Below are 27,995 nucleotides of genomic sequence, written 5' to 3' on the forward strand. Positions count from 1 at the left end.
TTCACTTTATGTTACACATTGATCCTCATTATGTCCATGGAGCTGGCCAGCAGCATGATGCTGGTACAATGCAAGCTCCCCGCGGCCATTAAATCACAACCCATATGCACTCACATCAAGATAAAACATCTGTTCCAGTAAATAGAAAAACTGTTTATTTCCAATTGATGTAAACTCAAGCTAAATACACATGACTAAGCATGCCCTTTATTTTATTTTAGTTTTTTGGCAAAAAGGATCATTTTTGTAGTCAGATTTTGAAAAGCTATCCTCTTGAAAGAATTTTAAATATTAAATTGAATTACTGTGAAAGAAATTAGACTCACTTTAAATTTTCTATAATTATTTTTAGTATTATGCAATCATAGACATATATTTTTATATTACTTTTTGAAATTTATAAAGAAGTTTCACAAAAACAGAACTATCCTACAATGTATAACTTAAAACTGAGAATAAGTAAATTTTTTTGGAATAATGTTGGTATTTGTGACAAATATCAGTAGATGAGACAAAAGAATAAATCCTTAGTTGTAGTCATTTCCAGCTTTGGTTTATATTTAACTAAATTAAACTTCCTACCAAATATTTCTCACTATTGATGAACTATCCTCAAATTAAGTCCATCCTGTACAATTTGAGCTCATAAATAATACATACATTTTGAAATTTTTTATGGACCAAGTCATGTCAGTAAGAAGATACAGTCAAATTAATTAAGATGGCTGACTCACTGAATGGAGTGGAAGCATTTAAGAAATTGTAGCACAACTAGGAATTTTGTCTTTAAAACACAAATTAGTTTTTCTTTACATATTACTTGTGCTTCCCAACATTTCATGATCAACCATGTCTTCACAATTTTATTTTGGAGCACAACACTGACCCAATAGCATGCTTATGTGTAATTGTAAAAACACTTCAAGAACAAGAAGAGGATATTTTGAAGATAAATTTAAAGGCTGATCCAAAATAATTTTTTTCCAAGGAACATTTATACATGTTTTAAACATATAGAACGTATTTCTTGTATTCTGTGGAGTTGGTGTGACATTTCCTCCCTAGTCCTCATTTTCTGCAAAGAATTTTTATAATGAACTGTTTAATTAGATCTTAGGCACACAACTGAAAAATGATAGAAATAATATAAAAATATAGGATATCCTACAAGTTAAATATGATCACTCATACTCAATTATTTGCAGCTCAGGGGTGCCTGTTAGTAAAGACTTGGTTAATACAGCATTCATTTGGATCTGAGATGACCAGATTTAGCAAAAACAAAACAAAATCAAAATAAATAAAATAAGTGAGACATCTAATTAAGTTGAACTTTTATATAAATAATGAATAATTCATAACATAATTATGTCCCTTGAAATATTTGGGACATATTAAAATTATTCATTATTTATCCAAAATTCAAATTTCACTAGACACTGGGTATTTTATCTGGCAATTCTCATTGAGTTTCAATACTATTTTTACAGAGTCTTTATTTTTTACCCCCCCCCCCCCGGAAACTCTTTTGATTAATTCAAAAAGAATATGTCAACACTCTTTTGTGAAATATTATAAAGACCCAGTGTTGCATCTTTATTTTCTCTGAGGAAGTAAAATGAGATACAATCTTCAAAAGTAACCTATTTTAAGTACAGAGATTAGTTAAAGGCATCTTCTCTGGTCTTTTTGAGGAAATCACTTATTTGTTTCCTTCTAGTTTATATGACTAGAGTCAGAATATGTAGAAAGTCCATTTAAAAAAGAATTTTTCTTTTGGGGGATTTGGAATTGAAATATCCCCCTTGTCGGCTGTTTCTAGCTAATGTTCAAAGCAGCGCGTCTGTGGAACTTCCTGGCCCAGCCCTGGCTTACACCTTTAATATGAACGTGCCGTGTGGCTCTGGGTGCTGAATCGTGTGAGAAAGCACCCCCTTCGCTCTTCGCTGAGCACAGGCGATCTCTGTGTTGCCATAGACGTCAACGTGGGGAAGAAGCTCCGTGCTCTGTGTGCTTCATCTGTAGATGCACCCGCGAGGTGTCAAGGCGTGTTGTAAGGCGCGTTCTCAAGTGTCCCCTCTGCTCTTGACTTTCAGGGCCCTCAAGGACCTCAGGGTCCGGTTGGATTCCCAGGACCAAAAGGCCCTCCTGTAAGTGAGAGTTTTCTCCGTCTTTCTTCATGTGAGGATGTGGTGCATTTTTGAGAGACATAGCTTATGTTGAAACCATTTCTCGATACACACAGTGATGACAATTCCTATGAGAACAAAATTGCAATGAATGACGTCACATTCTACAGATCTTTTCACTTTGTGATGTTTACTGAGTGTTTCTGGTTATCATGTAATTATACCGTACTAAATATTCTTTCAAAGTGTATCAAAGGCTAGAACAACATGAATATTGTTCTCTCTCAATGACTCCTCTACTGCAACTAATACCACTCATGGCATAAAACACTGTGATATCCAATGTGCCCTTCAAATACATGTGGGTCGCAGACTTCTCACTGTCCTCGGTGGTGGAAGGGATGCGGGAGCGCTCTGGAGCATCTGTTGTAAGTCACCAGCCCCATTCAGGAGGGTTCCACCTTCATGACTGAAGCACCTGCCGAAGGTCTCCCCTCAATAACATTACCTTAAGGGTTAAGTCTTCAGAAAAAATACTGATTTCAGAAAGGAAGCGGGGGCGGGGGGGGGGAAGGGGGGGGGAGAAAACATCAATGATGAGAGAATCATTGGCTGTCTCCTGCACGCCCCCTACTGGGGATTGAGCCCACAGCCAGGGCATGTGCCCTGACAGGGAACCAAACTGTGACCTCCTGCTTCTTAGGTAGACACTCAACCACGGAGCCACACCATTCAGGCAAGGGTTAGGGTTTTAACATACAAACTTGGAGTGATACAGCTTTTTGGCCATAGCATCACCCATCTAAGGAAGCTGTTCTGAAAGTGTGGTCCCTGGACCAGCACATCAGCACTCCTGGGATTTGTTAGAAATGCAAAGTCTTGTCCCAGCCTCACTCACCTACCTGCTCAGAGCTTCAGGGGCCAGGGGTTGGGGGTTGGGGGGGGGGTGTTCTTAGAAAAGTCTCCAGGTAGTTCTGACAAATGCTCAACTCTGTTCACCACTGTTCTTGTCTAGACTTGAATGTGCACACAGATCATGTTGGCACCTTGTTAAAAATGTAGATTTTGATTCAGTAGGTCTTTGGTGCGTTCAGTACAAGTCTTGCAAAAAGGTGCCGTTCAGAACATTCTAAATTAAGATGTTAAAATTTTAAATAAATGTTATATGTGATTACATTATATATTTAAACATGTTGAAAATAATTTATAAATAAATACATATGTTCTCCAATTCTTATTGAGTTTGAACAACCCTCTATTTCACTATTACTTTCAAATATGACTTCAGCTCACATCTTCAGAAGATAAATTATTTATTGTGAAATACTGACTTGAATAGTAAATGTTAAGGCAGTCTCTTGCCTTCTACAATAATTTCAGACAGTATGTGCAGTCTACACAGACACATGTACAAGTATGTTTAAAATATTAGTTTCACACTACAGTTTTATTACTGCAAACAGATCAAGAGCAGATTATCTGCATTACTGCATTATAAACAATGCAAATAGCTAATATTAAATGTAGGATAATAACTACACATAGGACTCTTTTCATGAGTATTTTGAAGCCACGTGCATAGACCACTGTTCAGCAGCATAAAAACTAGTGTCATGTGTAACCTGCACATTATCGCACCGTTTACTCGTGGGCCTATGTTTAAGGATTGTTTCCCTTCGTGCAATGTAACTCTATTGTCAGGGAAAGCCACTCGACCCACTTTTCCTCAGACTTTTCCAGCCTGTTCTCGTGCCTTTCCCACAAGTTTGGAGCCATTGGTCATGCGTGCGTTCTGCCTCTCCGAGGCGTGAGAAGTGTCAGTGCCTCCGCTTGAACGGAACGCACTCTTGTTGGAGAGACACGACAACGCCAAGGAACATGCGTTCACTGCGGAGCAGAGTGGTTGCTATACTGTTTCTCTGGCAAGTGAAAGGTTAGAGCATGAGATAGAGCACCCATCATTTCTCCGGGAGGCATTTGCATAATGTTTAGGGAAGAAATGCCTCCATCTCTGTGATGGAGAAGGAAGACGTGGGTGGAGGGAGAGAGCAGCCTCCTCTTCCTGCAGGTTAATCGGTCCATCTTCATTGTAATCATGAAATGTATGCTGTGTACACACAATGTACACATACGCACGTACAAATGGATTGTGGATTCAGTGCTGGGGATAGTCATGATTAGAATGGCAATGCTAAGTCCATGTCAGCATACAGTTTCCCCACTTAAGGGTAATTTTTAACTTGAGGCGATGAAGATCTATAATATGACTGTTAGAAGACACATTCTACTTACAGGAGAGGAAAATTCAAAACTCAGTGCCTAATACCTAGATATGTAAAAGTTGCCTTGGAACGAAGGAATGGTTAAATGGCATCGCATTTTTGGGGCCTTGGTTAAAAACATTCCAGTTTTGGTTCTGGGGGGAGGATGGCATCATAATCGCTGGAAAATAATGAGCCAGTCCCTGAGCAAGCCATGATCTCGGGAAATATCACAAGAGCAGCCTTTAACTAGCCCCCTTAGCTCACCTGGCCACCCGTGTGTCCGCAACGATGAGATGAGGGAGCAGATGGGTACGAGGCGAGACCAGGACCCTTCTTCCTGAAAGGCTGTAGCCGAGCTTTCTAGAAAAGGCTCCTTCCAGGGGAGGACAAAATTGTGAAAATGAGCTTATTTCTAAATAAACCCCTATTCCAGCTCAACATAGAAAAAGCATGATGTTCCAAAGCAGATTTATGTATATAGCGCATTTGTTTAAACAAATACAGAGATGTATTTAAATAATTAACATATCATGACAAGTATATCTGTCATCATTAAAATGTTATTAAAATGGTGGTTTTTCTTCATTTATCCAGAATGGCAAGGCTATGTGTGCCCACCTCCGGTAAACATGTCTTGAAATGTGAACTGATCCTTAGAATGGCTTCTGAGGAGGATGGATAATTCATAACGAGCCTAAAGAAGCAGCCTATTGCTCCTAAGTGTCTGAAACGCAGGAATCTCACTGAGTTGTTTACTTTAAGTACTTAGTTAATTGCTTCATTTATTTCTTCGGCCATGACGAAGACAGCATCTTCTACAAAATGTGATAGCAGAGTAGACCTGCTCTCCAGTGCTTAACAAACATGATGCTTCCAAGAAAATTTGAGAAATCCTACTGGGAAAAATTGGTCCTGATAATGTCTAAAATTGAGCGTAGTACCTTCTTTCCTTTTCTTGAAGCAATTGAGAGGTAACTGCCATTGTTTATAACATAGAGTTTGTTTCTTTTCATTGTCAGTTAAAAGCTCAGACCACCACTAGAGGGCACTGTCTTTCTCTCCTTTCCAAGTCTTGATGGGTTGAAAATTGATCAGAAAAGGAGGGCAAAATATATTCATATTTCAAGTACTAAAGAACTAACATTTTTGCAAAAATAAAAACAAATATTTGTCACTATTCCTTTTAAAAAGGTAACTATTAGTGAACATAATTGAAATGTAAAATGTTCAGATTAGGGTTGTACAATTTTCTCTTGGTCTCAGTTCAGATAGAATTATACCAAAAATTATATATATATATTTTAACAGAACATCAAAAATACAATATCTAATGAAAATACAAGAACATTATCTAACATATTGCATGAGACTGTACCACAAGTCATACATATTTATAGCATGTGGTGTTTTTATTTGTGATTTCAGGGACCACCTGGGAAGGATGGCCTGCCAGGGCACCCTGGGCAACGTGGAGAGACTGTAAGTGACCTCCCTCTTCCTACTGAAATTGTCCTTCTCTAGCACCTCATCACTGAACAGAAAGCTACTTTATTTAACAGCTCAATTACCAGGTTAAGGACAATGGAGAAATTGATACTATTGAAACTCTTTTTTTTAAAAAAAGATATTTTTATTGATTTCAGAGAGGAAGGGAGAGGGAGAGAGAGAAACATCAATGATGAGAGAGAATCATTGATCAGCTGCCTCCTGCATGCCCCACACTGGGGATCGAGCCCGCAACCGGGCATGTACCCTGACCGGGAATCAAACCGTGACCTCCTGGCCCTCAATCACTGAGCCACGCCGCTGGGCCTATGGAAACTCTTATTAAAATATATTTTTAAAATGCATAAATAGGACCATGTTTGTATCTAAACACCTAAAAGGACAGACTTGAGGGCATGGGGTGTTAGTTGATTTGCTTGTCCTGATGGTCAATTACAGCATCTTGGGATGAGCTGATGGGGAGACCCCATTATTTTTGTGACACCTCCACCCTGGCCCTTTCACTGAAGTCTTTGTTTGCAGATATATTCCAGCCAACCCTAAAGGAAACACATTAAAGTAAGCCATGCAGGTGACACATTCTTCTTCTTTCCAGAACAAAAGGATGCAATGTTTTCTGATGTTGAAACCACAAGGCTATATAATTGGTCTGGAACTAGGTCAAATGCATCCTCTTGCCTCCAATAGAAAAATATGAATGGGAACATGTGACTGAATGTTCTTTTAACGTTATGAACAGTGTAACATTAAATACATGAGTAGGGCAGAGGGAACACTGGAAGCTTAGCTATGCCTTACTGATCCTGGCAGGTTTGTGGGTTTACTCTGCCACCATCACAAAACCAGGTGTCAGGCTATGCCAGTGGGGTGTGAGTATAAACAGAAATCATCGTGGATTAGCATGTTGACTTGGAATCCCATTTTGCTTCTCATCGTTGGTTAATTTTATCCAGATTTCTTAAGGAAATCACCACACAGGCTAGCTTTGAGGATGAGGCTCCAAAACATTTGAGGGCATTCTGTGAGCACGAAGATGTATTTGGAGTCGCATCACAGTCCACGATAACAAATCTGAAAATGTGATGATTTTCTGTGTAGTCTTGTGTCATTCACCAGTGACAGTTGTTGGTCTAAGAACTTTTTCGCTTTAGTCAGATTGTAAACTTCAAAGTCTTGGACTTCAAAAATACATTTCAGAATGATTTAGTGAGACCAAAGAGTAAAATTGGTTGGGTTTTCTCCCGGGAAAGATAGCTACATGAAGAGCATAAAATAAACCCTCTAAAGAAAAATCCACATTCAAATTTGCAAATGCATTCTCATTTAAATACTGCAGTCAATCATTTTTAACCAAGTCCTGGTAGAGCTTTGTGGGAGTAATTCTATAATATTCCCAAAATGTCTGTGAAGGGAGGGATACCTAGAGAATTTTCATTATAAAATCCCTTTTGTCTTCAATTTAATAAGAGCTTCTGCTATTCTCCAGAGTAACCATATTATATATTTAAATTTAAACAAAGAGGGAAAATAGCATATTAACGAATGATTCTAGGGTGGATGTTCTCATTGAGTAGTTTCTCCTAGACAAAGCCTAGCATTATTTCTGGAAAACTGTATTTCAGATTTCAAATCCACTTTTTAAAAATATATATATTTTTTGATATCAGAAAGGAAGGTAGAGAGAAAAAAATATCAATAATGAGAGAGAATTACCAATCAGCTGTCGCCTGCACGCCCCACACTGGGGATCGAGCCCGCAACGTGGGCATATTCCCTGACCAGAAATGGAACCGTGACCACCTGGTTCATAGGTCAGCACTCAACCACTGAGCCATGCCAGCAGGGCCAAATCCACTTTTAAGAGCAATAGTGAATAATCTTATTGCCAGAAACCTTTCTTTCTCGTGTGTGTGTGTGTGTGTGTGTTTGTATGTGTGCACGCTGACTGGGATTTAAAAGATTACCTTTTACAAGAATTTAGAGTAGCTGTATTTTGCTATATATGTGTTACCTCATTTTTAAAAATGGATATTTGTTACATTGGAATTTTGTCCTCAGTCAGAAATCCTTGAATTGAGAGTTCAATCTGACATTTTACCACCCAAAGCTTTTTAAGACCACTGGGAATTATTAGAAATAGTTTCTATTATACTGAAGCAACCCAAGTTTCTCTCAGAAACACAGTGCCAAGTCCTGTATTGATCCTAATACAGACAATGAGGACAGTGAAATTATTAAAGATTTTGCTGATCTTGATTTAGTCATCAATTCAAATGGTAGCTTCAGCCAAGAATTCAAGAGAAGGCTGAATTCTTGGCCGAAGCTACCATTTGAATTGATGGGCCAGGCAGCCATGGGAGAATCGGGGGAGATGGCCAAGAGCAAAGAGGGCTCATTAGAGACCAAGGCTAAGCCTGCCCACACCTCCTACTCCCAGTTACTATGTGCGATGGGAAAGTTGGGCAGTGAAGAAGGCTGATAGAAAAAACAAGATTCAGTTGAACTAAGCTATTAAAAAGAGAGACAAATAAGGGAGTCCTAGAGCAAGTGAAGCCTGAAACATCGCTGGTGGCAAAAATGACAAAACTGATGCATTTGGGCACATCATGAGAAGGTGGATTCTTTGGAAAAGACGGTTATCGCTGGGAAAAACAGAAGGCAGCAGCCGAAGAGGAAGAGCAAAAGTGAGGCGGACTGGCTCCAGGAAGGAAGCCACAGGCGTGAGGATGCAGGGGCTGAGCAGGGCTGCTGAAGGCAGGACAGTGTGGGCACACACTCATTCAGGGGGTCACCAGGCGTTGGCGCTAAAGGCATGTAACACGCACGTAGAGATGCTCAGAATAACAGTTCCATTCTTACAGGCCTGGAGGGCTGTGATATAAAAGGGGGGCCACCTGTGGCTGCCCTTTGCTTTTTGACCTTATTTTTTTAAAAACATCAGAGAGGAAGGGAGAAGAGAGAGAGAGAAACATCAATGATGAGAGAGAATCGTGGATTGGCTGCCTCCTGCACACCCCTCACTGGGGATCGAGCCCTCAGCCTGGGCCTGTGCCCCAACTGGGAATTGAACAGTGACCTGGTTGATAGGTCCATGCTCAGCCATGGAGCCACGCCAGCCAGGCACTTTCTCCCATCCAAGTACTAACCAGGCCCGACCCTGCTTAGCTTCCGAGATCAGACGAGATCGGGCGCGTTCAGGGTGGTATGGCCGTAGACAGCCAGGCACTTTCTGACCTTATTATCTCCATCTGATGTTATAGCGAATAAACCTTGCAAATACCATATGCTTTAATTCAGTTCTTTGGAAGGTTTGTCTCTCAGTATTTGGAGTCTTATTTCTCCAACTGTTAAACATAAGTTCACTCACATGAGAAAGACACTTGCCAACCATAATACAGACATGCAGAATGAATAACCCATGAGTCTGGAAAAATACAGATACCAAATATAGCCCAAAGGCATGATTTAGCCAGTGCACGCAGCTAACATATAGCAGATTCTTCCTTAATAACTCATCCTGTGCGATACATCTGTAAGCATATTCTTTGGGGTTTTAATAAAGAACACTGATCAAATGCTGAGATGTTCACTAGTCATGTCAACTATTTTTATAGTATACCTTTTTAAAATATATATTTTTATTGACTTTAGAGAGGAAGGGAGAGGGAGAGATAGAAACATCAATGATGAGAAGGAATCATCTAATCGGCTGCCTCCTGCACGCCCCCTGCTGGGGATCGAGCCTGCAACCCTGGCATGTGCCTGATCGGGAATCGAAACGAGACCTCCTGGTTCATAGATTGATACTCAACCACTGCACCACACTGGCTGGGCTCAAGTATTCTTTTTATTAATACATTTTACACCGTGTTTATTTTACACGATTGTTGGGATGCAGGAAGGAGAAGGGCTTTGACATCATCGACTGTGGATTCATGCCTGTGTTCAGAATCGGGGGGCCTGTTGGGGAGAGCGTCTACCATCCTCATTGATGCCGCCTGTCAGCAGCGCTGGGTGACAATGATCTCGTTTGACCTGAGCAGCAGGGCTGAGGACATGTTTCCACTCCAGGGTCATCCAGGGTCTTACTCTATTTTCTGAGCTTATTGCAGGTCGCCATTGGACTGTCATGTGAAATAATGCACATGGTGAATTTTGAATTTTAAAGAGCAGGAAAATAATGACACACTAAGTGTTTTAGCCGACAGTGACTTCCTTTTCATGTGCGGTGTTCCATTATCTCGGAGAATTTTAATTTATGTGTCGTACCCTGTAGAGCAGCGGTTCTCAACCTTCCTAATGCCACGACCCTTTAATACAGTTCCACATGTTGTGGTGACCCCCGATTTCATTGTTACAAATTGAACATAATTAAAGCATAGTGATTAATCACAAAAACAATATGTAATTATATATGTGTTTTCTGATGGCCTTAGGCGACCCATGAAAGGTGTCGTTCGACCTCCAAAGAGGTCTTGACCCACAGGTTGAGAACCGCTGCTGTAGAGCTTTAATGGATGATGCTTTCTCTCTTCAGGGATTTCAAGGCAAGACCGGCCCTCCTGGGCCCGGGGGCGTTGTTGGACCACAGGTACGTCCCACACTCTGCTTCCCTAACGCGCCTTATTCTCCTGTTTCTCTTCTCACCTTTGCCAGCTTCTTAGGATTGAAAATGAGGCATTTTTGTATTTCAGTAGCATTGTAATATATGCCTGTTGCTTACATCACATGAACTTCAGTAGTTATTGCTTAGCTAAAGGGATTTCTAACTGAACTGAGTGAGTAAAATAGAAGGAAAAATCTTAAAAATCAGTCAGAAAATTCAGTGCAGTGAAAGTCTGGCCATGACAGCAGCTTCTGGAAACCCACAATGCCTTGTTAACGAGGCCGGCCATCCCCTGTTCCCGGAATTTCAAGTTACAAAAGGACTTTAGTCTTCTGAGTAAAAATTACACTTAGAAGTGGATTAGAAATATAAGGCTTTGATCCAATTTTATTCTAAAAATGTAACATTTGTAATATATTGTATCTTAAGATTTTTGTCTTCATAACAATGATTTTAGCAGGTGATGTATTGAGTATGCATCTTCATTGGATTATTTTTATTGGTACTTTTGAGAAAGAAAAACCAATGGTCTGTTTCAAATGTAATCACATTTTCATGGTAAGACAAAGGGTGTGATTTAAAAGGAACAATATTGATTGCAGTCCTTGCCAGTCACTTTTTTTTTTTTGGCACAGTTGTGTGAATCACCGCTCATTTTTGTCTTTAGTGGTGATGGCCATTAAATTAGGATCCATTTTATATTCCTTACTGTTAAATTCTGATAAAAAATTGAAGGGAAATTTCCTTCGGGGGAAATGATTGCCTATTGATGGTAAGGTGGGGACTTGCAGCAATATACAGGGTGTCCCAAACATGTATACACACTTGAACAGCTGATAGCTTGGTTTTGAAAATGAAATGTATTAAAAAACACACACTGCCTTCATAATTATTCAAAGTGTGTGTATACATTTTTTTTGGGGGGGGGACACCCTATATAATTAAAGGAATTTAAACCTAAAAATGTACACTCCAATTTGGGGCATCTGGTTCTTTATCCAGGACCGAAAGGTAAGAACCAGTTGCATCTTCAGGTTGTAGGAAGACTCCCCTCCCACAAGCACAGCATCTGCGCACTTTGCATTTACGCATCTTTAGTCTCTTGCCTTCCGGGGCCTTGGTCTAAGCGGAGACAGAGAGCGCTGGTCTCTGTTCTCTGGATCCTCCTGCGAGCTCATTAAACTCTCTCGCCACAGAACAGCTGCGCTCGGGGACACGTGAATGACCTGGCATTTTTCACGGTGGCATTTGCAGCAGTTTAAGGCAGCGGGTTATTTGTTACAGCCTTCGGGCGGGAGGAACTGCCAGCCCAAACCCATGGCCTGAGGATCCCCTGCCACTCGCCAGACTTTGTCAGATGAGTGTAGATTAACAGTGAGGGCTCCACTCGGGACATTCCAAGGGGGACCACGTTGGTTGTTTGGGTTCCTGGGAACCTGAGCTCAATTTCAAGCCGTGATTCATTGAGTAGCTACCATTGTGGTCCCAATGGCTTTTTTTCTTCATTCCTATTTGATACCTTAGACAAAAAGAAAGAAGGGGACAGACTAGAGGTAGAAACCATAGCTTTTTACAGCACTCGGACTGACCTCACTCTGAAGATTTCTGGTATTGAACAAAGGGAGCAGCTCTTTCCATTTTTCATAGCTTTCCCTTGGACACTCTAATTCTAAGAGTACACGTCATCTTTTCAGACTCCCGCCAGACACGGCTCTGCCAGCACTCTATGGGAAGTGTTCTGTAGAGCATCCTGAAAATCACTGAGAACAATAGACGCCATGCAAATGAATGAGAACGATGCACTATGTGGGGTTTGTGTTATCTTTGCAAAAAATGAAAGGGCAATCTAATGAGTTCTGCCTTTCCATTGAGGGGCCCACTGGCGAGACTGGTCCCCTGGGCGAACGCGGACATCCTGGCCCCCCGGGGCCGCCTGGTGAGCAAGGCCTTCCTGGCGCTGCAGGAAAAGAAGGTGCAAAGGTACAGATGCTCAGGGGTGTTCTTGGCCGAAAACATCCACCTACTGTTCACTCCAGCTCCGTGTCACTGGTCATAGTTGGGCTAACTACACGGTGGTGGAGCGTTCCCATGAACGTCAGAAAGAAACGTCATTGATATACTCCCTTGGCTGTACTTCAAGGCATGACCGAACAATGATATAAGAAGCTTGCTCCATTGACTATAAAACCATCCATTTATATCCATATGAAATATATATAAGTGGTGTTGACTTTATTTTAATGTATGTGGCCTTTCCCATCATATGCTCTCTGTGAAATGATAGGGGGAGCTACAGTTTTGTTTGTGGTCACATGTATGGAAATCGCTCCCTATGACGGATGTATGTTCTATCCCTTAGGGCGACCCAGGTCCTCAAGGCATCTCAGGGAAAGACGGCCCGGCAGGTCTCCGTGGTTTCCCCGGCGAACGAGGTCTCCCTGGAGCTCAGGTACCATCACCGTGAATGAAACTGCTTATTAGAAACATTTGCTTTTTTAAAAAAAATATATTTTTTTGATGTTTTACAGAGAGGAAGCAAGAGGGATAGAGAGTTAGAAACATCGATGTGAGAGAAACATCGATCAGCTGCCTCCTGCACACCCCCCACTGGGGATGTGCCCGCAACCAAGATACATGCCCTTGATCGGAATCGAACCTGGGACCCTTGAGTCCGCAGGCCGATGCTCTATCCACTGAGCCAAACCGGTTAGGGCGAAACATTTGCTTTTCTTTTTTTAACTAAATAAAGATTCGTGACTAATGAAAGGGAAATGTGTCAGCGTATGCATGGATGATCGTCTATATCACAGTATGTGTTTGTGTCTAAAAACACTTCCCCACACCCTCATTTTACCAGTCATGCTGTCCTTGAATTTATATTCAATTTGCACCGATTCATTTTCTCGGTTTCCCCCCGCTTTTCCCAGGGTACACCTGGCCTGAAAGGAGGAGAGGGTCCCCAGGGCCCACCAGGTCCAGTGGTAAGTATGATTGTAATAAACAACCATGCCAGACACGACTGCAAATTACACCTCTCCTTTCATTATCCTCCCGCTGTGATCCCACGGCGTGTGGAGAGAAATAAACACGTGTCAATCAAGCCAGCCAGCGCTGGGCTGCTGCTAATTGCTTGCACTAATGAGTGCAGAAACAGAGAGTTCTGAGGACTGAAAATACTGCTCCTCCATGCTGTCAGGAGGGAAAGGAGCTATTTTGCCCCCTAAATCGTAATTTGTCTGATTCTGAGTACTCGGTGAGACTGGGATGTTATCAATGCTTATTTAAACGTCGCAAAAGCACGAAAAGTGTATATCCATGTATTCATTCTCCAGATAGCTTTATTTAGCTAATGCAACCGCATCAAATAATTGGCAAATGAGTAAATACCAGATTCCTTTTTTGAGATACCTGACCAACCCCTAGGAAAGCAATCCGACACGGCTCTCCATCAGTTCATCTTGGTTCTTATCTGTAGCCTGAAAGGTGAACAGTAACAGTCGAGCTGCCCAGTTCGGTGGCCTCTTCTCATGCTGCGTTTTATTTCACCCATCTCAGAAGCTAGCAATTGCCTCACATTGTCTCTCAATTCCCTTACACATGTTGAAGTCATTCCAGTTCCACATTCAAAATGTTTCTTTAATTTCCCCCCTTTTCTTAATTTCTGCGACTACTGCCTTTGTCCAGTCTCTTTCCTCTGTTTCCTTGCTTAATTGTGTCTCAGTGACATTTCCTGGACTCCGCTTTCTTCCCCTTTTCAGCCAGTGGTTCCCCCGATTCTGGTTGAATACACACCCTTAGCTATGCTGTTCCTTTGCTTATACATATTCACGGCCCCACGCTGCCTTTGGGATCCAAACTCCTTATCGTGATCAACGAGTTCTCAACAATTTGATCCCAATCACCAGAGCCTGTTTTATTAACGTTACCTTCAGGGTATTGACTAAGTAACGGTACATGCAGGATTGAGACGCACAGGGGTGGAGAGGGATGGAGATGTTGCTGTTATTCAGATGAAGGAAAAGGTACTAAATAGAATTCTTGGGGGAAAGAATGTAAATAAATGTGAAGGGTAAATGAAATGATATCGCAACTGTTTAGTCTTTCAATTATTAATGCTATGAACTTTACAATCATTATCTTAATGGTGTTTATCACCTGACCAGGTAGATATTATTCCCTTTTTAAAGGTGAGAGACCTGAGGCTTAGAAAAGATAAATGATGAGCCCGAGTTTATAGACCTTTGACGACAAAGGTCCACCCTCGCGCATTGCATAGACTCCTTTCCAGCTGTGCATCTCTCACTCTAAACGCCTTCAGTTCTCTCCTCTTAGTCTCATTTGTCCAAGTCCTCTTGATTCTTCCCGACTCCTGTGAGCAACTGTGTCAAAAGGAAGAGTTAGAGCTCATATTCCAGCTCACTGGGCTTTACTACTCCTACACGTGCTCTTTATAACAGTTATTTAATTTGAATGAATCAGAGATTAAACTACTTAAGCAAATGGTCAGGTTGAATCCTTGGACGCCTGTTCTCTTTCCCTATAATTCATTCAGTCAGAAACCCAGAGCGGGCTGTCTGTGCCCCGTCTCTGTGACCATGGGGGGGGGAGGGGAGGCGGGGGGGGGGTGGCGGCGTCTAGATTTGCATCAACCACCGGTTCTGTTTGAGGACAGGAGATCGCTTTAGGTGGGGCCCTTGATATGAATACCCCCAGAAAAACCTCTTGCGAATCCTAGCTTGAGAATATTTGTAATTTCGCAATCAGTTACCTGGTTCATACCGTAACCTGGGTGCTGGTTCATACCGTAACCTGGTTCATACCTGGTTCATAAATTATGAAAAGTAGAATCTTTGTGCTTCAGCTTACAGAAATCAGAGTCAAAACAGACACACTAGAGAGATAACTCTTTCCTTATGACTTTTTGAGTAAAACTCACTATATGAAACGGTACATGTAATATACTTTCACATTATCTATTATATTTTATTGCAGTCAATATTTTAAAATTCTGGACAAGACCCACTGACGTTATATAGATTCACTAAGTGGGCATTTCCTACAAAGAGCTATGGCTTACAGAGGAAGCCAGGTAGGAGATAGATAAAATAACAAATAATAAATAAGTGATATATTAAAAGACAGAACAAAGAAGACAAGGTGAGAAAAATGATTTTTGCCTAAAGGAATGATGTTGGTACTGGAGCCATAAATAAAAGACCATTTGATGAAAAGCGAGTTTTTGGGTCTAAACAGAGTCTGGAAATGCTCACCGCTGTCTAGGTGATCGGAGTGCAGAACTGGGGTGTTGTAGTGTTTTTGAAGTTTGGCTGCTGGGAGTAAATGTGTATTGAGAAACCTTTTTCTTAAAATATATTGTTATTGACCTCAGAGAGGAAGGGAGAGGGAGAGAGAGATAGAACATCAATGATGAGAGAGAATCATGGACTGGCTGCCTCCTATACGCCCCACACTGGGGATGGAGCCCACAATCTGGGCCTGTGCCCTGACCAGGAATCGAACCTGCATCTCCTGGTTCATAGGTCGATGATGCTTAGTGTCTGAGCCACGCCAGCCGGGTGAGAAACATTTTTTTATTATTATTGTCTAAAGTTTTACATATGTCTCCTTTTTTTTCCAACTGACACCCCCACCCCCTCAGCCATTCCCACCCCGGGCAAGCCCCCATGGCCCATTGTCTGTGTCCATTGGTTATGCCAATATGCATGCATACAAGTCCTTTGGTTGCTCTCTAACGCCCCCCCCTTTCCCGTTTGTCTCTGGATCCATCTATTGTTAATCAAATTATGATGATCATTACATCCAACATATTAGTGAGATCATGTGATATTTACCCTTCTCTGACTGGCTTATTTCGCTTAGGATAATGCTCTCCAGCTCCATCCATGCTGTTGCAAATGGTAAGGGTTCCTTCTTTGTTATAGCAGCGTAGTGTTCCATTATGTAGATGTACCACAGTTTTTTAACCCACTCATCTGCTGACGGGTAAGAAACATTGTTTTAATGCTCTCACTGACGACAACAAAATGATCCCAACAGGATGCCTAACTTTGGGCTTCTGAAGTCTGGCACCTCCGTGTGCTTATTGGATGCCCCATGTTGCATCCGAGAGCTGGCAGTAGATGCCCATCGAGGCACAGGCAGGCTTCCCGCCTCAGGGTCGCCCGCTGAGTGGCCGCAGAAGCAGCAGGGGCTGGCCGGCCAGGGCGGAGCGGAAACTGGGCCGCGCTTCACATTTATGTACACGCACAGTGCGCGCAAATGTATTGCGCCAGCAAATTCTCAGATGGTGGCTGCCACCTGTTATCAGAAAGCAACACCGAGGAAAATGTATTCCCTAAATAACCTCTATTTTTTTTTTTTTTCTGATACGGCATCCCCTTCCTCACCATCATCATTTCTCGGAAAATGAGGTGATTCATAGAAATGTAGTGTGATGCGTACAAGCTAGAGTTTTACGACCACATTTGCTTTGTTCCCCGGGAGAAGTGGGGGCCCAGATGGAGAAAGGGTACGAGGGGCCGACAGCTGCGGGAGATGATGGTGCGAGCTGCACCATCGCCCAGTCCACCCTCTTCCTTCCCCTTCCCATGGCTCCTGTTTCCGACCCCTCCCCGAGCCTGCGCCTCGCTCTTCCTCGCTAGGTGCTAATGTTTCTTCTCCTTGACTTTTCCTTAGGCGTTCATAACCCTTCCCGTCCAGTTCCCATTCACTCTGTTCCCCCTGCATCCCATTCCAGAGGGCCTTTTTCTCAATGCCTTTCTCTTGCTCCTCAATAAGGAAGCCGAAGTTCTTAGCAGGGTTACACCTACAGACTAAGTGCGTCACGTGCTGTAGTTTTAAAGATAAAGCAGGTTTTCTCTGCGGGGACCAGGGGAGAGCTCAGGTGTGGTTACATCCAAGTCGGAAGGAGCGAAGGATGGAGATGGCGGTGCGGATCAATGGCCAGAGGCCGAGAGAGTGTAGGACTTGGAGTTTGTGCTCAGAATTTATGCTCTAACTGGTGGCATTGCTTGATGTGTTACCAGACTGTTTGGGTTCACTGATCTAAACTCTTTGTAATCTGCACGAAGAGTGAGTCAGGGAGAAGCGAATGGTTTGCTCGCGGTGGGAGGAGGCTAGTGGTTCCAGTGCTGGGAAGGAAAAGGCCACACACCCAGTGGACACACGACTGAGGGCCTACTGTGTGCCAGCAAGTATGTGACTTGCTGGAGATCAGTGAGGAGAGAAAACCCCCCAAAATTCTACCCCTGTGGAGGTGATCATTATGCACTTAAGCTACGTTTAAACCCAAACATGTTCCTTTTAGATGCAGTTATGTATCTGACAATGATCACGCCCTCCGTTTCTACTATAGCCGGTTACAGAGAAACGCAGTCATTTCCATCACTGCAAGTGTCTACACTTTATGGGGCAAACGCATTGCGATGTGTTTGTTCAAGGGCTGATGTCCACCATAATACAGTTTGTATTCCCAGGCACAAGACTCGGATTCTCACTGTGCTTTTGTGGAACGTGTGAATGGGTTCTCTTTTTATTATTGGGTTTAAATTTTCATTTTAAAAAAATCAGACCTCATTCGGGATTCAGCCGCTACTAGAGGATTCATAGGTTTATTCTGTTCGAAGTCGGCCTGGGGATCTTCCAGTGAGACTTGCAAGTTTTTAATGGGATTTGCTTACTCGCCACGTATCACTGGAGATCTTCCCCTTTCATTTATAGACGTATAGAATGAAATCACTGAAGAGCATGCTGTTATTAAAAATATCTAGACTTACAGAATGTTTGAAATAACTGACAAAAGGAAATTGCAGCTGTACTTTTGGGAGCAAATACACATGGAAAAAGTTTTCATCCGTTGTTTTGAAATGAATGAGCTGCGACATTATCATGAGCAGTGTTTTAACTACAGAAAAGTAATGTGTTTTCATTGTTAATTTTAATGCAGGTTTCACAGGCAAGATGGCAATCTGAAATGTAATCTTATTAATACTCCCAGGGAGTCATTAAACTAGCTCAGCTTTGTACAGTAAAAATATTACGTAATACCTACCAACTGTGGGCATTGTCATTGATTCAAATCAGCATTCTTTCTCTCTCATATACATGAAAATATTTGATTGATTTTAAATATTAGACATACTTCACTATAAAACTAACAAGCATTCTTTTCTTAAGTAAAAGCCATAAGTTATTTTCATGTACTTGCCGGTCATCAGGTATCCAATTAAGGAAATATATATTTGTCTTAATTTTTATACCACATCACCTCAGGAAAATATACATTCAACTGGAGTTTTTTCTCCTGCAAATCTGGGAAATTTCTATTGACCACACATGAGTACATTTAGATCCTATATTTTTTAAAGCCATCCTGTTCACAGACTTTATGAAAAGACTAATGCATATCTCTAATTGTATAATAATTTTACATTTAAATGAAAAATACATAACATCTTCAAAAAATTAAGTATATGTGCCTTTGAAATTATTTTATCTTTCAATAATATTTCCTAACTCTGGTATTGGACTAGAAATTAATCTTTCAACTAGTGAGCACAACTGTTCTTGCTTGAGATTTTGTAATTGTCTACAAGTGACACGGGACTGTAAGACCCCACTGCTAGGTCCCTGATTCCTAAGCCTGCTTCCCCTTTCCCATCACTAGTAACCCGTGCCTTTTCTCCCGTGTACAGGGCTCCCCAGGGGAGCGGGGGTCGGCAGGCACCGCAGGCCCCATCGGATTGCCAGGGCGTCCAGGACCCCAGGGTCCCCCCGGTCCAGCCGGAGAGAAAGGTGCTCCTGTAAGTAATTTCAAGGAGAAAAACATATTATCCTGCCGCCCTGCAAAAGTTATTACTTTTTATTCAAGGATATTAGCTCTTCACACGCCACTGCATTCTCACTGCCTATGTGCCTGGCATAGAAACACACTTCTTTATTTTTATAGGAGAGAATATTTCAAATTCAGTGAAATGAGCTGATATTTTTCCACACTTTATGAAACCCTAATTCTGTGAGGGAGTTGGATATTATTAATGTAAAAGGCTTCTGATTTGGCTCCTTTAAGAAAAAAAATAAAATTGGAGTTTTGATTAAAACTATACCTTGCCGCTATATTTTAGAAAGGTGTGCACTTTTCTCTCTTCTTGTAATACAACTTTATTTTTTAAATATATATTTTTATTGATTTCAAAGGGAGAGGGAGAGAGAGAAACTTCAATGATGAGAGACAATCACTGATTGGCTGCCTCCTGCACGCCCCCTACTGGGGATCAAGCCCACAAACTGGGCATTGCCCTTGACCAGAACCAAACCTGGAACCCTTAAGTCCGCAGGCTGATGCTCTATCCACTGAGCCAAACCAGCCAGGGCAGTACAAATTTATGTCCAATCATTTTCATGCAAGTGAAACCCATAGAAAGTGGCGGCTCTTCTCATGCGATGTGAGTTTGGGTTTACAGTGAATGAGATGGGAAACATCTGACCAGCTACTTCATCGTACATTTATTGGATTTTTAAAATTTTATACCTGTGATCATAAGCTATATTTTGTTCTTCACTAGGTTTATGTTGCTGTGTCAAGATCTCTTCCCTCTTTTGGTTCCTGCTTTTGATGTAATCATATTTTCTAAAAAAAAGCTTTCTCTCATCCTCCAAGATGAAAACACAGACTCATTCAGTAAATGTAGATGAAAATCAGACATCATATGCAAAAATATGAGTTTAATAGATTTGTATACACGTCAGTCTTGAATTATGTAATCTAGGTTAAGCCTATAATTTTAAAAATGCTTTTTTTTTATCACAAAGACTTAGTTTTAGCAAGTTTTAGTTTTAGATTAAACTAGTTGAGTCCATTGTCCAAGCATTTGCTCTCATTACTGTTTATGATATTATTCAAAGGTTTCCAAATTAAAATGATTGTTTTCTATAAACTATTACCTTTCAGAAACATTTAGAATGTTAAAATGAGGCCATGCCCCCTTGGACAGAAAAGAAGATAGCCACAATATTTTGTGGGGATCAGGTGAAACTGTAGTTCTAAATCACTTTGTAGAATATGCATGAAACATTTATTAAAAATACAAGGAAGGTCACAAACAAAACCTATTGCCAGGTTGGGCAGTGAGCAAATGTGTTTTCATGCATTTTTAGCCTTAAAGGCCAGTGTCTGGTATCACTGTCCAGGAAGAAAGGCTCAGCGAGTTCTTGCAAACATCAAGCATCCGATTTATGGATATTCGGAACTTGATTAGGAAATGTGTGCTTGAAATAAAAATTCTAAGACGAATCGATCAGACCTGTGGGCCATCGCCCGCGATTTGTACCTCGTTACCAAGGAGAGCACCCTGGCTGGGAAGGAGGCGATGCGTTTTCTGCGTCCTCCTTTACAAAATACGTTTTTCTTGAGAACTTTAGGCAATTTCCTTGCCAATCTGGAAGCTGGAGTGTGACTGTTAGCGCTGCTCCTTAAATCTGTAGCAAACAGCGAATGTGCAGGTTTCTCACCACAAAGTGATGGTCTGTTGACTTTTCAATTACAGGGAGAGAAGGGGCCCCAAGGCCCCGCGGGCAGGGACGGAGTGCAAGGCCCCGTGGGGCTCCCGGGGCCGGCTGGGCCCGCCGGCTCCCCCGGGGAGGACGGAGACAAGGTGGGTCCCCTCTCTTCGTTCGTGTATCCTGTGAAAGTGGCTTTTCCTCAAGAGCCCTACGTGTTAACCTAGGACTAGACCCCAAATCTGAAGGTGCCTCCTCTAAAGTTTCACGCATCTGGCGTGGGCTCCAAAGTTTTATTTAGATTTGGGGGATTAGTAAACACCCACGAAATAGGTGGGGTATGAACAAGGACGGAACAGGCACAAGAGCAAAGAGGATGAGAAAAAAGTATCAGGTGCCCAAATCGCTCATTTGTGTGTGAATACATACGCTTTTGGAATAAATGTGAAATTAGTGTCATCAATTACTCGTGTATACCCAGCCCTTGCATCTTGGGTATTGCAGAGTAAGGACTTGGGAATGGGCTGCAAACATGTCTGATAATTTTCCACCTCTCTCTCTCTTTTACTAACGTAAAAGATTCTGAGCTCTTCATTCTGAACGTATAACTGTGATGTTGTGTCTGAAGGTATATATCGTCTAATGTTATCGCAAGGCACTATAGCAACACTGGTGAAAATGCTATGATAATGTGCAACATTTTAGCATTTTGGAAACTAGGAGAAAAAATACTTTTTCACTGCCATGTAATTATACATTTTTAAATAAGTCAATGTACTTCTGTTATCAGACAATCATGGTAATTTTCCAGACAAAATGGATTTTATAAAGTAAAAATCCTGTTGCAATATTCCTCCAGGTTGAGTTGACTTCAGTCTGTGTTTTAGTCAATACCAGAAAGTGAGAAGCGGAGGGAACCTGCCTTTTACAGTTGAAACAGGGACATGAAGGGCTAGGCTGCAATTATGTAAACATCAGATTTAAGAGGGAAATGATGGTGATGATGGTGCATTGGTATGGCATACTACAGATAAACTTTACCTCGAATTTTCCAATACAGGGTGAAATCGGTGAGCCCGGACAGAAAGGCAGCAAGGGCGACAAAGGAGAAAATGTGAGTTTCCTGCTGTAGTAAGGAGGCATTATTCACTCAACTCCTTCTGCTGATGACCATGATAGAGAATTAGTACTGCTTATTTATGTATCAGAAGATTATCACATCAACACTATAACATTTGGGATTCAATCAATTCTATTTTTTAATTTGAATTTTCTTTTTTAATTACAATTTATATCCAATATTACTTTGAATTCAGTCGATTCTAATAAAACCCCTTTCCACTGTCCTTCTCAAAGTTTTCCAAAAAATTCAAGAGGAGGGCAGACTCCCAAGCTCCCTTTACGAGGCCAGAATTATTCTAATTCCAAAGCCAGATAAAGACGCGACAAAGAAGGAAAATTACAGGCCAATATCTCTGATGAACATAGATGCTTAAACCCTCAACAAAATATTAGCAAACCAAATCCAGCAACACATTAAAAAGATCATACGCCACGATCAAGTGGGATTTATTCTGGGGGTGCAAGGCTGGTGCAATATCCGTAAAACAATAAGCATGATACCCCACATAAACAAAACGAAGGATAAAAACTGCATGATCACATCACTACACACAACATTTGATAAAACCCAGCACCCATTTATGACAAAAAGTCTCAGCAAAGTGGGAATAGAGGGAACATACCTCAACTCAATAAAGGCCATAGATGACAAGCCCACAGCCAACATCAGACTCAGTGTATATTCAGATACATGCAATGATTCCAACCAGCAATTTTACCTGCCATCATTAGTTCAGATTTTCATGTGGTTTAAAGACAAGTAAAGTCTTCATTGTTATGAAAAGAATGTTGACCTCGTTCACACCTGAAAGGGTTTCGGGTTCCCTGGAACTTCGCTTTAAGCACTTTTTCCAACTCGGAGCGGCTACGCTAAGGAACAAGCTAATCCAATGACTCTCTTTCGTGCCTGGATGATTTATAAGGCCTTTTCAGTATTGACATATAAGACGTAAGTTAGCAAGAAACATGTATTCCTGTAAGACTAATAAGCCTACTCAAATCTATTGTTCACAAGAAGGAGTCCTGGTATACTTACTAAGTAACACTCGGTTCCACATGTTTACATACGGGGACCAGTCTAACTTCCCTAGACCACTAACTTCCCCATGCAGAGGGCCCCCACCTCCCAGCATGCACTTAGAATGACAGCACACAGGTGAACTTCTCATGAGCTCCTTCTGACTCAAACATCCCTCATTCAAGAGACCGGGTGTTCTGAAAATTTTCAGATGTGAAACTTTACCGCTATTTAAGTTAGCGCAGAAACCCATGTCTAAATACCTGCAACCTCACAGACCTGAGTGGCTTTCATACCTGCTGATGTAAAATGGACTGCAGCCACACACCTGTGAGTCTCGGACGAACGTCCATAGTGGTTGACTGCGCTACACTGAAAAGACTTCTTTTCATCACCAAGTGAAGAGAACGGCCCGCCCTCCGCTCCTGGGACTCTCTGGCCTCAGTGGCAGAATTCCTGATTCTTCTCTCCCCCTAGGGTCCTCCCGGCCCCCCAGGTCTTCAGGGTCCCGTTGGCGCCCCTGGAATTGCTGTAAGTATCCCTCCTTGCCCAGCCCACCTCAATCCTTACAGTCCCCGATTAAATTCATGAACTGTTGCATAGCCAGACTATGTGATTTTGTTCGTATGCTTAATATGGACTGAAATGTAAAAGATCTAACAAAGCTAACCTAGCTGATCTCTATAAACAAAAGCCCTTGTGACTTCATCTCACAGGAGTCCCTAACCAGTTGGGAAGTACATTGTAGTCAGTGCTGAGCATTATTTTTCCCTGTGACAAAGCTTTTACTTCACTTGCATACACAAGAAAATTAAAATCAGCCGTACCCCAGAAACAAGGAATATGAACAAAACGAACACTGGGATATTTGCAGCAGAGAATGGAAGCTTAACCCACTTGGTACAAGTTTACTCCTGCCTACACCAGCTTGGATTCCACCGGAAGCCCTTACACTTTATGATGACGTGTATCCCAGTCACCATCTTCCCAGTTTGTGATCCTGTTCCTTGTTCTCCGCCAGGGAGGCGACGGGGAGCCAGGGCCCAGAGGTCAGCAGGGGATGTTTGGACAGAAAGGGGATGAGGGAGCAAGAGGCTTCCCGGGACCCCCTGGTCCCATCGGTCTTCAGGTACGTTGCTCTCTGCCTGTGTTCTCTGTCATTCCACCTACTTCGCACCAGCTTTTCTGCTGGATGTAAAACAAAGCAGAATGTTGGGACAGGGCTAACCCTAAGGGCTGTTTTTCTTATATGTGTATCTGAGCTGCAACTTCTTTTTACCTGTTAATATTCATTTTTCTGGAGCTGTGTCTGCCCCCGTTTCTGTTTTTGGTGTTTATTTAGCCCGTCTTTGATATTACATCTGCTGTCCTTATTCTTCTGTTTGAAAAACGACTCTTGTTTAAGTCTGATAGCCAAAAGGAAATTGTTAGAAGGGTTTTTTCATCTTGTTTTGTTTTCGTACACGTCATAGCAGGAAAATTGGTATTTCAGATGGCTAGCAAAAATTAAAAGCATTCTGAGAAACAGCAACTGCCAATCACAGCCACCAACCGAAAATACCAACAGCAAACGTTAGAGTAATGGGTCACATAAGCAACATAACAGTGAATGGATCGTTTAAAATCACATTTAAAATTGTGATGTGCGTTTTATAGAGTGCGTTCAGGAGAGGAAGTGTGTTCTGTAAGCACCGCAGGTGAGGAATTTCAGACGGACCCCCAGGGAACGCACGCGTCACTGACGTCGCCCCCCGGGAAAGCACGCGTCACTGACGTCACTCCCAGGGAACGCACGCGTCACTGACGTCGCCCCCGGGGAAAGCACGCGTCACTGACGTCGCCCCCGGGGAAAGCACGCGTCACTGACGTCGCCCCCAGGGAACGCACGCGTCACTGACGTCGCCCCCAGGGAAAGCACGCGTCACTGACGTCGCCCCCAGGGAACGCACGCGTCACTGACGTCGCCCCCAGGGAACGCACGCGTCACTGACGTCGCCCCCAGGGAAAGCACGCGTCACTGACGTCACTCCCCGGGAACGCACGCGTCACTGACGTCGCCCCCAGGGAACGCACGCATCACTGACGTCGCCCCCAGGGAAAGCACGCGTCACTGATGTCGCTTCCCGGGAAAGCACGCGTCACTGACGTCTGCCCTATTGGCTACCTCCTCCTACTGCGCTCAGGTTCCTACAAACTGGAGACAGCGAGCTTTCCTTACCCACTTGCTCATTCTACACCTGCCTCGCGCTCCTCTAGAGCAGCGGTCGCCGACCTCCAGGGTCCACGGACCACCGGCTGGCGACTGCTGCTCTAGAAGATTACAAAATTTTGTTTTAAATAACATTCAGGTACCATTTTGATGTTAGATATGCCACATTAGAAATTTTAGAAATGTTCAAATTAAATCATCTATTCGCTGCACTTAAAAATTTGTGAGGCTATAGAAAAGTAAATAGAAGTGGAATTTGTATAAATTTCATTTTTTATCTTTATTTTCACAAGTCCCAGAGTATTGGTTTTTTATATTAAATAGCTTATGAATATAATTATACAAATTACATTGTAAACTATGTAATTAATTATATTATCATAATTATTGTTATAAAACTCATTGAATGTCTACCAGTGAACATGATATCATCTTTTTCCACTTTTATTTTCATGCCAAGAAATATCCTTTTAAACTTGGAAAATGCAGATTTTATTCTCATATTACTGTTTAACTCTTTTACACTTATTAGACAATAATAAATAAGTAATCGTGAGTACTACACATCAATGTGTGAAAAACACATGTATTTGAAAACAACAAGACATTAAAAATTAGATTGCCAATGGCTATGGTACCATTCCCTTTCCACTTTCTCATTTAAGAGATTGCTCTGAATTCTATAAGGGTGTAATTCAGGAATTTAATTCTCATGATTAAAGAAGATGCCTGGTAGCTTATAGTTATAACATATTAAATAAAAAATTACCTTCATTACCTCAACTTAACAAATGTGCTGTTTGATAAGGTGACTCAAGAAATCGATACACTAAGAAATGGATTTTATTTTGCCATGGCCACCTCTTTAAATCAGGAATCTGAAACGATGTTAATGTGATTAACATGTTCATAATTGATCTACGTCCTTTAATTGAGTCTTCATGGCAGCATAGATATAAGCAATTGTAATAGACCTAAGTAATAATGATATAATACTCTGGTTAATGACTTGATTTTTCAGTTTGAAGTTTACTCTTTGTCTGTATATGAAGGAGACATAGAATGAATGTCTTTGGCCTAAATTCATTTTTTCACTTCATCACTTTAGTGGCAAATGATTTCAGATTGGCAGACCTTAAACCAGGACCTCTTCCTGTATAAATTACTCCCAGGAAACACTGAGGACTCATGAAAACGGTTCACCCGGTGCCATTAGGGAGGTTTAGCTCTGCAACAAGAGAACCTGACTCGTTATGTCTCTATTAGTTTTAATAAGAACATTCTGTCTTAACACATTGCGTACCGCATAGAAATCTCTAAGACATACGCCAGGGACCGCACGTTTTTGGGCAAACTGCACATTATTTAAATCATCATAATACACTTTAGGTGTTGTTTTTCAATAATTATAACATTTTTATTTACAAAAACAATTAAACAAACAATGAAAGTTCCTAGTACTTTTTTAACGTATGGTACTGCGTAAAACATTTTCCTCTATGAAGAGGGACCAAACAAAATTTACATAAATATCTAGATTCGCTCCTTTTTCCGTGGGCGTGAAAAACGAGAACAGTCGTGAGCGGTCCTTACAGATGGCGCGCGAAACACGAGAAAACTCCTGAGCGGTACGAAATGTGTTAATTAACTCAAACTATAATCAAACTTCATTAGAAAGAAAGAAATTTTTTTCTATCAGGTTCCTATTGAGTTAATATTAGGGATGACCACACGCCTAAAAAAATGATGCAATGCAGAGCTGGGCTTGTTAAGGAAATAAATCTATCCACTAGCATTTATAGATCATTTAATTTGAAATCCCAAATTAGATGCACTCTCTAAAAAAAGGTGGAAACCTGGATAAAATATAGGAATGTGATTGTTAATTTACATGGTGTTGGTAAGAACTGAATTATGCCTAAGTTGCAATGTAGATTACTTAAAAAAACAACAACGGACTTACAAATGAAATATTTATTTCATCTGTGTTCATGTCTACTTGCATGTTTAAGAATTTAAGCTTGTGTGCTCCAGCGATGAATTAGCGTCTTTGAGATTTTGGATCTTGGAGTCTAAAATGTTAGCCATCTCTCCCAGGTAGTTTTCAGGCGGACTAAAATCTGCAACTCTACCTGGCTATTTCCTCCCGGGAGCTTCTCTAGCAATTCTGGAACCGACAGTAGATGATGGTAACTGCGTGGGAATTACACGTAGCAGGCCACTTTCCTAGACACCTGTCTGACATTCGATAAAAAAGAAATGAAATCCTGGTTATGTTGTGCAGTATAAATCAGCACTTAAGATTTCCTCATCAAAATGAGCATATTCCCAATGTTTTAAAAGTTTATGTATCTACTTGGTAAAGCGCCCTCTCCCCAAACTGGGTCATGTGGAAGCAGTAGATCATCAAAGCCACTTAATGGGGTATCCCCAGCATAAAAAATGAAAGGGAACAGGATAAGTAAAGCAGAATGAAAACATCAAAGACCCTCACCTGTGCAGGAAGGGTCAGCATGACTGTTAGAAGCCATGTTTCAGCTACTTCGCATGTGCAGGTTTAGGGAGTAATGAGTAAAATGCAGTTATTACTGTGGGTCGTGGTCTAATAATTTGCTGCTACTGT

The 27,995-nt window shown here is 41.6% G+C and overlaps 1 protein-coding gene and 1 pseudogene across 1 annotated transcript in view; one reads left to right on the plus strand and one right to left on the minus strand.

Annotated features, from left to right (window-relative positions):
* COL11A1 (collagen type XI alpha 1 chain) overlaps positions 1 to 27,995 on the plus strand; it is a 140,701-nt gene that overhangs the window by 84,367 nt on the left and 28,339 nt on the right. The window contains exons 36-46 of the mRNA XM_036344132.1: positions 2,097 to 2,150; positions 5,819 to 5,872; positions 10,437 to 10,490; positions 12,378 to 12,485; positions 12,865 to 12,954; positions 13,433 to 13,486; positions 19,220 to 19,327; positions 21,071 to 21,178; positions 22,084 to 22,137; positions 23,641 to 23,694; positions 24,185 to 24,292. Coding sequence (XP_036200025.1) covers positions 2,097 to 2,150; positions 5,819 to 5,872; positions 10,437 to 10,490; positions 12,378 to 12,485; positions 12,865 to 12,954; positions 13,433 to 13,486; positions 19,220 to 19,327; positions 21,071 to 21,178; positions 22,084 to 22,137; positions 23,641 to 23,694; positions 24,185 to 24,292 — 846 coding nt within the window. The remainder of the gene's footprint in view (positions 1 to 2,096; positions 2,151 to 5,818; positions 5,873 to 10,436; positions 10,491 to 12,377; positions 12,486 to 12,864; positions 12,955 to 13,432; positions 13,487 to 19,219; positions 19,328 to 21,070; positions 21,179 to 22,083; positions 22,138 to 23,640; positions 23,695 to 24,184; positions 24,293 to 27,995) is intronic.
* On the minus strand, positions 9,004 to 9,115 carry LOC118673798 (annotated as a pseudogene).

This window comes from Myotis myotis, unplaced genomic scaffold (genome assembly GCF_014108235.1).
Source record: "Myotis myotis isolate mMyoMyo1 unplaced genomic scaffold, mMyoMyo1.p scaffold_m19_p_18, whole genome shotgun sequence".
Lineage (NCBI taxonomy): Eukaryota > Metazoa > Chordata > Mammalia > Chiroptera > Vespertilionidae > Myotis > Myotis myotis.